This window comes from Ctenopharyngodon idella, chromosome 12, assembly GCF_019924925.1.
Source record: "Ctenopharyngodon idella isolate HZGC_01 chromosome 12, HZGC01, whole genome shotgun sequence".
NCBI lineage: Eukaryota > Metazoa > Chordata > Actinopteri > Cypriniformes > Xenocyprididae > Ctenopharyngodon > Ctenopharyngodon idella.
Genome location: NC_067231.1, coordinates 8,354,478 through 8,367,217, shown reverse-complemented (window position 1 = coordinate 8,367,217; position 12,740 = coordinate 8,354,478). Strand labels below are relative to the sequence as shown.

General features: G+C 37.9%; 1 protein-coding gene across 1 annotated transcript in view; it reads right to left on the bottom strand.

Annotated features, from left to right (window-relative positions):
• The window catches only part of waplb (WAPL cohesin release factor b), a 58,427-nt gene that overhangs the window by 43,041 nt on the left and 2,646 nt on the right, over nucleotides 1-12,740 (bottom strand). The window contains exons 2-3 of the mRNA XM_051914198.1: nucleotides 12,207-12,694; nucleotides 602-1,283 (exon numbers count right to left, since the gene is read on the bottom strand). Of these exons, the coding sequence (XP_051770158.1) occupies nucleotides 602-1,283; nucleotides 12,207-12,672 (1,148 nt within the window). The 5' untranslated portion in view covers nucleotides 12,673-12,694. The remainder of the gene's footprint in view (nucleotides 1-601; nucleotides 1,284-12,206; nucleotides 12,695-12,740) is intronic.

Genomic DNA, 12,740 nt, shown 5'->3' with positions numbered 1-12,740 from the left:
GACAACAGATTGTAGACTACAGATTGGATAAACAAGGCTCTGTTTACACCTGGTATTAAGATGCATTTTGGTCGATCGGATCACAAGTGGACGACACTAAATGTACATTCGACTGCTTTTGTAGTGTAAACGCTTATGTGGTTGAATGCATTCGAAAAACCGCAAAAGACCATCTACTCTCCGCCTACTGGCCTAATGCGTAAACACACAAGTTTAAGTTTGAAGATGAAAAATGTACCAAGCACAATGTTCTCTCATCATTCCTGATTTCTAGAGCAGAAATGAAAGCTGATGCTCTCCATATGCTTTCCATTGTCCCCGGGCACATTTCGTTCATTTGTAAATTGCACAAGCTTATTTATTAGATCAAAAAGTCCTGAGGGAAAAAAAAAAAAAAAAAAAAACACCTTTTACCCGCCCATAGACCCTCCCTTCAAAGAAATCTGGACAGAACTGGTTGAAAGTGGACAAAAGAGATGGATTCAAATAGTAAACAGGGCCTAAGACCATCATCCAAAACTAGTATGATGTACAGCTCAAAATGAATTCAGTTCTAAGAATTTCATGTGATTACAGTAATGTTCTCACATTAATCTATTACCTGAAAGGTTTGCTTTCTATCTCGGTTTTCTTCCTCAGTCTTCCTGCATCTCCTGGACCAGCCGCTGGGGCGCTGGCCATGTACTCCTCCATACTGCGGTCCATGGAGTCCTGGAAGGTGACGTTAAACATGGAAACACAAGACGGGTGCAGCACTGTGTAGTCTCTCGGCCGAACTCTACTCGTCGTTTTCCCAGCATTTTCAGCCCCGCTATTCTGCAACTCTCCCGTGGAGCTATGACTGGAAGCGCTTCCACTCCCATCAGCTCCACCAGGCTGTTTACCTTTACTGGGTCTGCAGTACGTTCTGCAGTTGGACGCCCTGAGAACAGACTGAGAGTGGTCCTCACTTTCAGATGGCTCAACAGGAACATTACAGTCCCCTTGGCCAAACGCATCTAACCGAGTCTCAGTGGAGGATGTGCCCTGAATGTTGCTGCGACTGTAACTACTGGATGCCCACAAGGTAGATGGAGGGTTTTTATGTCCGGTAAAGAGGGGTGTGGAGTGTGCCCCGAGACCGACCACAGCGCTCCAGGCATCATAAGAATCCTTGTCCTCTGTTTTTTCAGACTTTAACGTGGTGGTCTGGGCAAGAGGTCTTGTGTCGCTTTCAGAAGGGTTTTTGTACCATGAATAGCTGTGGCGGTCTGTGCTCTCAATGGACCAACTCTGCGTCTTTCCTAGAGAAAGAAAGTCAGCAGAAAAAGCATCAGTCAGACATTCAAAGTGGGGCTGCATGATTAATCTGAATTAAACCGCACGTGATTTGGCAATTGGCTGTGTTTTTTTTTATTTTTTATTTTTTTTATGCACAGCTTGTCAGTGAAGTACGGCTAAATGCTGCTCCATCTGAAAGCCAGAGGGCGCTCTAGAGCAGAAACTTCAAATATGCCCCGCAAAAGAAAGATAACGCACGTCCTTCCAGGAAATCCCTATGGGCATAACACTATCGCTGTAGCTCAATAAACAAAAGCTTGAAATGCTTTGATTGATTCAACATGACTAATAAACACACGACTACGACAATATATGGTTTATCTGAGTTCTCGGGTATTTTCAGGATAAAGTATCTTTATAATGCAATGCTAATCGACATAGCCTTTATCACTGTATAGAATACTTTAAAATATGTTGTGTGCCTTATGTGTAAGAAGCCACAAATCTCACAGAAGGATGTTATTTCAAACACTCAACTGATATTATGAAGTGAGTTGAGTAAAAACATTATTAAATGTCTTTTGTTGGACAAGAGGTTCGTAGATGCTTCCTATGTTTTGAAAGATGTTTGATGTGTTTGATGTGTTGCTTTTTCAAATGCACATTATAAGCGACTCAAACTCTGTTTGCAAATGGAGCAGCATTTTCTACTAATCACAAAGGCGTGCTTCACGGACAAGCTGCGCATGAAAAAAAAAATCGCAGCCTTTGCGATTTCATAATCGCATTAATAATCGCACCAAACGGTTTTAGCGCCATTTCAGGTTAATTTCAACTAATTGTGCAGCCCTAGTTCAGAGAAAGCATGCACACATTGTTGCCAGATTGGAAAGATTAAGGTAAAACACTGAGTGGAAAATGTATCCATTTCAGAGAAAAGCTCTTTTCATCTGGCAACCCTAAACATGAACTCTTGTGGAGGCTTGTGACCAATGCAAGATCACAAAAATATTAAATGAATAAAGGGGGGAAAAAACTTCTCGGATAAATAATCAGTGAACCAATATCTCAGATGACCGTTCTCATTATGATTAAGAATAAAATTACTCTTTCTAGAACACTAAGGTGACGATCTCATGCAAGTTTATGACATTTTAAACAGATGTCAAAAGTACTAATTTCTTTAGGCTTAAAACTAGTGCACCTTTAAGACCACAGACTGAGTCCATGAATTTTCTCTGATCCCATGACTACTAGTCAAACACAGGTCAGAAGATGATGTGAACACACAGCTAGACATCTTCAAAGCAATAATCACACCTCTGCAGCCATAACAACATCTGTGCTATAGTCTGCCAGACAACACTCAGTTTACCATTCTTACATTACTCTATGTATTCATCATTATACCTAGAACCACAATTATGTCTATGTACTGTGAGTTAGGAGACAAGACAAAAACTAATGGCAGCTTTGGAAAAAGGTCCCCAACACAAAAATCCCCATTGAGCTCCATGGCAAAGAAGCAGAGAGGCTATTAAGTCTAAAAGCATCTATTACACAACAGCACTTACACAATTTCAGTTATATCACCACTTTGGTAATTCAGAACATTCCCCTTTTTTTATTAGATTGTGAAGAGTCAAAAATGACAAATTAGGCTGTCACAATCACCTTATCCCAAACAACATCCAAATGACTGTTAATGACAATTTAAATCAGCCTTTGTAATCAAACTACCCATTACTCTTCAAAGATTGAATTCTGTTCAAATCTAGTTCAAGAAAGGATTTATGTAACAGACCAAATGGCTTTAACACATCTGATTTGAAGTCTATGTAATGTGTGAAAAAGTCAGTCAAGAAGCACTTATATTGACACTGTTTTGCATAGGGCAGCAGAGTTAGTGTGTTGAGGTGAAGTGACTGACAGCAACCATCAATTATGCAACAAAGTTAAGCAGCAGTAGTGAACTGTGAAAATTTCTAGTAAATTAACAAATATACAGCAACCACCAATGGAAAGGCAGCACGTACAATGGGCCCCATGAAGTTGAAACATCTACCATCAACCAAGCATATGAAACTGCCATCTCCAGCCATTAAATCATCACTACCACCCTTGAAATAAGCATGAAACATGAATTGTGTAGGGGAATCTTTAGGCACTTCGTAATCCAATTCTGGGAATCATGATTCAATTCTAAAATGATTGTTGATTTACTTTTTTTTATTCTTTTTTATTTTTTTTATTAATGAGCTTACTTTTTTTTTAAAATAATTAATAATAAATCAAAACAATTGTATGTTAAGAAGTAAATAAATATAGCTTTAAAACAAATATAAATAAGGGGAACAACGAAACTACAAGCAATAAACAAATAGCTTCTTGATTAAAGACCTCATGAATTTACAGGCATATTAATTAAAAAAAGAATTATTATGTGCATTGATAAATCATAAATAATAAAAGTTGTTTAAAAAATAAGAATTTTCTATTTTGATTTCAATGTTTGATTTCAAACTTTAAACTTCCTTCAATATGAAGTCAATATGAAATGGCATTCGGAAAATTCCTATTACAACTTATTTGCTTTTATATAAATTAATGCCTGGGTACAAGACCACTCTTTGACATTGAGTAGACTACATTTCTGGAAGAGGACAGAGAAAAATGTATTTTCCACTGCAGTGCTCTCGCATTAATGCTGCCTTCACGTGCTCTCGGAAATTTGATAATTCCCACTTCTGAAGTTGTGATTAATTTGAAATTGGAGGGCATTCATGTGCAATTTTTACCTAGGGAACTCATATTTACGATAATTCCAAGAGCATGTGAAGGCAGCATAAAACACTGACAGGGAACTGGCAAGTTTCAATCTCTTAAAGAGTGAGGAGCCAAATAAGCAGGGCTGGGAATTTTAATTTTATAACAAGTATCCAATTCCAATTATGAAATTTCAATTCTGCTTATCGATTCCTGTGTGCGCATTTTAATGTGGTTTTAAACCATTCAAGTGTAAGATGACGCAAAAGAGAACCCTATGCGGCACTCACACACCGTTTTCTGTGCTGGGCACTAGGGCTGTACGATTCTTGCTAAAATGTGAATCACAATTTTTCTCCACGGGAATTAAGATCATAATTCTTTCACACGATTCTCATTTTTTGAACCAAAACATTTATTGCAAAAAAAAAAAAAAAAAGTGCTGTCTACACAGGACGTTCATTTATAATAAAGTGCTGGACTTAGGAGTAACAAAAAAATAGTGTCTTTTCCTTATTTCATTTATTTATTATTTATGTGTGGCTCCCTTGTCCTTCATGGCTAACTCGTACTGTATTTTGTGGTGACGTTTGAGGTGGTTGTAGAGATTGGTGGTGTTACCTTACACCGTGTCCTAACGAGATGCGACGCCGCAACACGCGATAATAAAAGGTATCTTTTCCATGTTAATCAGAGTTTTTGTCCCAACTAGCCGCAACAGGGACACGCGATGATTCTGTTTTAGAAGCGGTTTCTATTTTTCTGCGACATCGCAACTGGAGCGACAACACAAAGTATGACAATGATAATCTCAGGTACTGTTTATGTGCTTTATTTAATGTTAAAAGCATCTAATGTGAGTTTGAATATCATTTTGTGCGCCTTTTATAGCCGTACTGAAAGCAACAATAGACAATTTACCTCAGCTCTTCAAAATAAAAGGAAACAAGAACGTTTAAACTGTCAACTCATTGTGAACAGACAAGTGAATTATATGACAAAAATGTTTCAGTAACTCAGTATGTGCTTTTTATAATGTTAAAATGGTGTACTATTCATGAATTTGATTAAAATTGCCTCTCGAAATCCACCAAGTAAACTGACTAATCTGTTTAGGTCTGCCTCCATGTTACACATCACGTGAGTGACAGCGAAACGCCGTAAATGAGGAAGAGAGAGGAGTTATAAGTTATACATTTCATCAATTATGAAACAAAGTTCAATTCAGCTACGAAGCAGCTCTGGAAAAAAACTGTGATGTAATCATCCAGCTCAGTTTAGCTCTCATCCAACAGTGTCAGTGCAGTCAAATCAATAACACTGCTGAATATTAAGTGTCTCCAACTAACAGGGATGCAAACACATCAGGGGTGAAAAAGGTGAGAAAGATGCAAGACATCCCATACAGCAACGAGGTGCGAGGTGGTTCTTTCATTTTACATTGGGTTTTTTTACCCCCCATTATTATGTTTCTTGGGTCTTTGCTGTGCTACCTTCAAAGCAAACAAACCAGTGCACCTTTATTTGTTGCTTAGTGACGGTTGTGTTGTTCAAGGCAGAAATGTGCAGGGGCTGCTCAATTCAGCTATATTTAATATTCATATTGACTCAGAAGTATGTTCACTAAATCTGCGCAGATTACATTAACTTCGCCAGCAAACTGAGTGAAGATAATTTGTGAAACATAACCCTCCAAATTGCCTAGTGATTTCACATCGTTACCCTCCACAGTTGATTTTTACCTGCATTTTACATGTGTTCATTTCAAACCCTGTTATTATGAAATTGCACAGAACATCTTGTGTGTGTAAAAGCAAACTGTTTAATTATGTTGTGGTTATGACAATATAGTATAGTAGAGCTAAACTATAATTGTATTCATTGGCAATAATGTTAGTAATGTAGCGTTATACAAGTTGTATTTGAAATAAAAAGTACTTTCGATTCGGTGGAAATAACGCTAACAACGTTAAAATTAAAATAAGTCAAGCTTATTTACAGTCCCAAGCTTCACATATCAATACTTATGCCAATTAAGTTAAGGTTTTCATAACGCTACTTTACGAGATTCTTACGTTCAGGCATTTATGTAGATGTGATGTAGAAAGAGTACACCGTTGTCTTCTGGTATGTGTGCAATGCACACAACAAATGTCACTTGACCAGTGATACCAGGGTGAAGTGGAGAACCTGCAACTGGGAAGGCATTCTTCCAGGATGGTGCTTGCATTTGAAACAGCTGGACAGAAGTAGTATTTAAAGTTTTAAAAGACAGGGTAGCTTGCGCTAGCTTATCAAAACAGAGTCGGCCTGATGACAAAAATAAGGTTCACTGCAGAAGATCTGGTGTCAAACGAGAACGCATCTTGACTGTGTGAAAGTATTTAGGTGTTAAATATGGCAGAGCATGGTTATATCTAACCGTGCTTAATGTATCATCTTCCCAAACCAGAGACGCAGCAATTCACTGGTTAAATTTTTGACCTAGCTAAGCCCAACTTTAGATAGATGATATGAGTGAGTCATGTGAGAAATGTAAAGTAGAGTTAAAGCTCTAATATCCACCCCATAATTTCATGTTCCAGGTATGAATTTGCATTAAGCATGTTCTGTTGTTCAGAATTCTATTTGAAATGAATTAATTTGCCATTAATGCTAGACAATACTTTACACGTCAGTAAAAAAAAAAATAAATAAATAATGAGATTTGAAACGTTGAAAAGTTGGAGTGATGTTTTCTTTATGCATATTGGATGTGTCATTTTTAAATCTCATTATCTGGTTTTAAATCTTATAACAACTGAAATAGATTTTCCAGTGAGTTTATTACATATTGACATTTACATCCATATAGTGCAGTTCTAGGTCTCTGTGTGAACAAGCCTTAAGGCTAGTGGTTGACTGATATTGATTATAGTACCTATTATAGTATTTTTCACAAAAAAAGAAATTAAAAAATATGAATAAAGTAAACAAACACTGTAATCAACAGTGCACTTAGTAATCTGATAAGTCTGTGTACAATGAATATTTTTTTTCAAATAAAGACAAGGTCAATGACATGAATGCAACATGGCGGCCAAATGGATATAGCGCAGCATAGTTTGATAAAGCATTTAAAGTTTCTCCAAACTGCACAGATTGATAGTTACACATAAAATCAACACATATTTTATGCAGTCTACAAATAAAGGCCTTCTGAAGCAAAGCGATGCATTTGTGTTAAAAAAAAATATCCATATTTAATAAGTTATAAAGTAAAACATCTAGCTTCAGCTAGACCGCCTTCCGTATTCAAATTACGGAAAAAACTGAACTGGCGTCACGTCAGTTCCGTAAGTTGAGGGAAGGCGTAGGACGTAGCGTAAGCTTTTTGAACTGCTAGAGTTTTACACTTTCTTTCTAAGTAGAATACAGAAGGCAGTCTGGCGAAAGCTAAATATTTTTCTTCATAACTTGTTAAATAAGGATTTTTTTTTTTTTTTTTTACACAAATGCATCGCTTCGCTTCAGAAGGCCTTTATTAACCACCCGGAGCCGTGTGGAATACGTTTATGATGGATGGAGATACTTTCTTCAGCTCATACTCGTTTGGTAACCCTTACTGCCATTATAAAGCCTGGATGCGTCAGGATATTTATTGATATTTCTCTGATTGTGTTCATCAGAAAGAAAAAAGTCATATACACCTAGGATAGCTTGAGGGTGAGTTAAGCTTGGGGCAATTTTCATTTGAAAGTGAACTAATCCTTTAAATATTTATTAGATATTTAAAGACTTGTTTAAATGGCGTGATTTTTTCCCCAAACCTGTTCAGCACAAACTCCTCCCCGCAGCTGATTCTAAAAGATTCCATTGGTTATGCCAATCACTGTGCTGACTGCCTACACAATGCTGCAAAAAATACAAAACCCTAACCAGTTCTGTCTAATAAAGACGTAGAACGGGAGCTCCGGCATGGGTGTTCCCCACACTGTCAAAATAAAAAAAAAAGTCTTGCTTCCGACACGTCGCCCAAAGCCGATAACTAAAAAAGGCCAAATACTGGCGGAGATATCAGTTTTGGGGATATAACGGTCGACCACTACTTAAGGCCTGTTCACACCAAAATGATAACTATATCATCCACATCAACCGACAATAATGTTCTGTTTGTGCACTGCAGTTATATCATTGTCTGCCAAATTAAATGCTCAAGCTCTTTCAAGTCAGGTGGATTCTGATTGGCTGTCAATGTTTTTATTAATCCTCAGATGGAAAACCAAGTGGAAAAGATTCCAACAATATTGTTCCTCTGTGTCTTTATAGTTATAGCAGTGGGAGGGACATCCCTATTCTCATAGAATAAGAACAATTATTAAAAACTTTATAGTTATAGTAATCATCCATAAACTACTTCCCCTTTGATCCAGTGTGCTTTGTTCTGCTGTCTAGAGAACAATAGGAACATAAACGTCTACTTTTTGCCAGATAACAGATTGATCCAAGCAATATTCACAAGAGCAACAAAACTGGAGTATCTTAGGGAGAGCCACTCATCAGCATGCATTCTCATAAGAGACCCTTAGCGTTTACAGACAAGGTGATGAGTTCTGTGTGCTGTGCTTCCAAATGAGATAAGCAGCTCACAGGGGCCTGTCCAGACGCTACGCTCCATCGGCATCTAAGTGTTCTTCTCGTATTAACATCGCCGCTGACGGGTGTCAGTGTTCTGAAAGTTTCCTCTAACTTCACCTCATTGATTACTTAGTCAGCCAAATGATTTGCAAGACCCTGGAGTAGTACCGACCTGAAAAAGCAATTATGCAGAGGAAATGTAAAATAGAGTTTGGGCCAATTAAAGATTTTCATTTCTTGGTCTGCTGGGAGCTCCAGGCTGCTGTTGTAAGAGTCAGTCCGCCGTATCCATTACTGTGATATTAAGCAGGGTCTAACACAAGTCTACAGCCTGTAACACTGGTGTCCTGAGCATTTACAGCAGTTATGGTGCAGATCCCCTCAAGAAAGTTTTCTGATGAATGCGAACAATTATATTACGAAAAAAAACAGAGTGACGGGTCAGTTTTTTTCAGGTTTGTACTGCTACAACTAACATCACTCCGATTACATGCATGTGAAATTCCACCCACATTCACTTCCACATTTCATTTCTCTCCTAACAGAACAAAACAATTGAGAAATCAAAGTTTGATGGTTTGTTTTTTTGGCATTTTGTTGGGTATGAACAGTAGTATAGTCTAAAGCAGTGGTCTGCAACCTATGGCACGCGTGCCAACATCGGCATGGGCAGGGATAATCACTGGCATGTGACAATAGCTAAAGAGGTGTATGTATTTAAATAAATGTAAAGCTGAAGTCTGTAACTTTTTGTTGGTTAAAAATTATCAAGAGCAAGTACATAACCAGCCAGTGTTCGAAACTATCTCCTTACCTTAGCCCGATTCACAATGGTAAGCTTGTAATGTTTTATAATTCGGGTGGCACTGGTGGGTTTCTGCGGGAAATTCGAGCATGCAGCCGTTCATCTTTGCGTCATTACGTCACGTCTATTTATATAAATAACGAGTCCCTGCTAGTAGGCTATATCATGCGAGGATGCTGCAGGTGGTGGATCATTTATAGCCTTTTCTCACAGCAGCTGCAATAATTAAACATCATTTTGACAGATTGTAATCCAGAAAGTTCCAAATGAGTCAGTGACAACTGGAGATTGACCCGTAATCAAAAGACTTCGGACTGCGGAGTGGCAACAGAAATTGAAATCTACAGGTAATGCTAATACACACTAAATACACAGTCACGCAATGCTGATGTTGTTAACATTAACAATTTGAGATCAAAGTATAACAATAATAATAATTTGCACAGCTTGACGTGATCCGAGCTAATTGGCAGCCATTGGCACCGCGATTTTTTGTAGGCTAATGCTTTTTTCTCAGTTGGTCAGAAGTGGCAGACATGTTACTTACTAGCTCAGATGACATTTTCCGGTGAAAATTCTTATTTTAGTCATACTTCCAAGACGTAGAATCTGTGATTCCGAAGTACAGTATCCACACCGATGTGGTGACTTGACAGCAAACATTAGATTCAACCGCGCAGAGGAGCCGTGCCATTGCACAACCCACATAAAGATGATAATTCCGTAAATAACTGCAATTGCAGGTTTCAAACAGAGATGGCAACAAAGAGGCAAAACTTACGGACTGCAGCTTTAAAAAAAAGTCCTTCAAATTTGCATAGGGATGTACATTTTGAAGAAATCAATCCTCATATTCACACAGCCTGCTTTATCAAGTTTGGAGCTACAAATACTAATAAACTGAGCAATTATAACCTGCGCTAGCATGTAGATCCGAAAAACCAGGTGCGCACTTCTGTGATTATCCCTCCAAGTGCCATAGGTTGCTGATTCCTGGTCTAAGGTACACGGATGCATATACCCCCCTAATTTTTTCATATGGCCACCTAAAAATGAGAGTCCATACATATCTGTAAAATATCGAACTCTAACTCTACATTGGGAAAAAGTGATTATTTTAGGAGAACTAAAATTCTTTGATTTGAGATCCCATAGTTTAGTTCTCACTGTCCACATTTTGATTTAAAAAAAATACAGGCCTTCAAATTACATCTCATATGAATGTATCTTCTTAAAAAGCCATTTATTGTACGAGTGTTGTACATTTCACATTGTTTCTACTCCCATTTTTACCTAAAATCACTGTTTAACAGTTTACCATTTAACCAGTTCAAGTTTCATCATAAACTTCATATTTTTTAAATTCAGAATTAAATATTCAATAAAAAAAGCATTATTTATGCAATTGTAGCGTAAATGCATTCAAGCCAATTCTGAGCTGCATTAAACAGTCTGTGTAAACATCTAATGGCACTTCATACGCACACAGAAAAAAAAAAAAAAAAAAACATTACTGAAATTGCTAATAAATGTAAGAATTAATCACAAAGAAAGAAACTGTAAGCAACACATTGAATTGAATGTGAAAAGACTAAAATAGTATTTTTTTTTTTTTCATTTGATTGGTAACAATGTATCATTCTAATTAAATGTATTGATTAAATGTATGCATTATATTTTGTCAAATTGTTACATCCGATAAAAAGAAATTTCCCCTGAAATTTGACCTTCATTAGGGGGTAAATACTTCCTTTATTAGAAAACTTTGTTGTTGTGAACTATTGTTTGGGACAATGCCAGCAACACTTGTGAAATGGAGAGATCAAAATAATCAGAAAATGGAGCTGAAAAGATAATACTCTTTATTTTGCGCACAGACCTTCATCAGGGCTAAAAGATTGCAGGTGAACATACTGCTGTAAACTAACCACCGCAAAGAATATGGAGAATATGAAAAGCTGTCCATGACAGGCCTAAACCAGCTAAGGTGCCAGCACAAAAAACACAATACTGGCAAAATACTGTCATTACTGACAAAATCCCAGAAAATTTTGGAGTGTATAATTTTTTCTCAACATGGCACACCAATAACATCATCGATTGAAAACCCCACAAAGACCACTATTCAAAAGACCTCTAATAACTAAAAACTGTACACAAATGCATAAGCCAAGCAAAGAGCTTAGTAACAACAAGCAATCTTAATGTTTTTCTTCCAAGCATTCATGTGCACTTGTAAATGATGCTGAACACCTATCAGAAACACCTGATGATATAAACTCAAGTGGAATTCACTAATGCTCTTGCACGCCTCTTAATCGAAGCAAAAAGCCACTCAGCCAAAGAAACTGCAAAAAATGCTGACAAACCCTCCAAAGGACATTCAAGGATTTGGCAAGGACTTTGGTGATGACACATGCTTCCTAATTTCAATAATGTGCGTTATGCCAAATATGGACTTCAATGTCAAACAAAGTAATATTTACATACCGTCTTGTTCAGTTCAATTAAAGTTGTTTGTTCAAATGTTTCAGGCAAGTAAACAACCACAAAAAACAACAAAAAAAATCAATCTAGGGCAGGTTTATACAATGTGGTAATTGTGCACTTGCTCTTCCCGTTGAGATAAATGGGTCAAACACCTGAACGACACTGACATAACAACAGAGTAATGCAGGAACAAATCAGATATTGTTTGAACATTGAAACAATTCAAATGTATTTTGGGGGGGGCGAATCCTCCATAAACAAAACATACCTGTAGTAGGTGCGTTAAAAAATTTCCCAGGGTCCTCTGGCACTTTGTGAGCACTTCTCTCACTACTGAGAGTGAAAGGGGCCCTGCTGGGAGCCACGGCCTCCACGCTGGCAGGCTGGTTCACCCTGCTGTTGGGCTCCAGTGTCAGACTGGCCTGGGAGCCCCCTGTGGACGTCACTTTGGATTTAGACTGGGCTACGTTACGAGACGTGACCGGCTTGGATTCATCGTCACTGTCAAATCCGAACGGATCCTCTGAGCCATCACCTTCTGAGACCTTGGACCTCTTGGTCTGATCCGTCACCTCGGCCTTTAAACCAGGCCTCTTCGCTCCCACCTTGGCTTTGTAAGTCGTCTCACCCCATTTGGTGCTGAGCGTGGCCCTTTTATTGGACAACACCTCATCAAACTTGGAGGTCCCATCTCCTCCTCTTCGGCTGTATGTTTTTCCAAATCTAGACGTCATTGTGGCATCTGTCTCATATTCCCTGTAAATGATAATAAACTGTTTCATGAATAATTCACTGGTTGTTT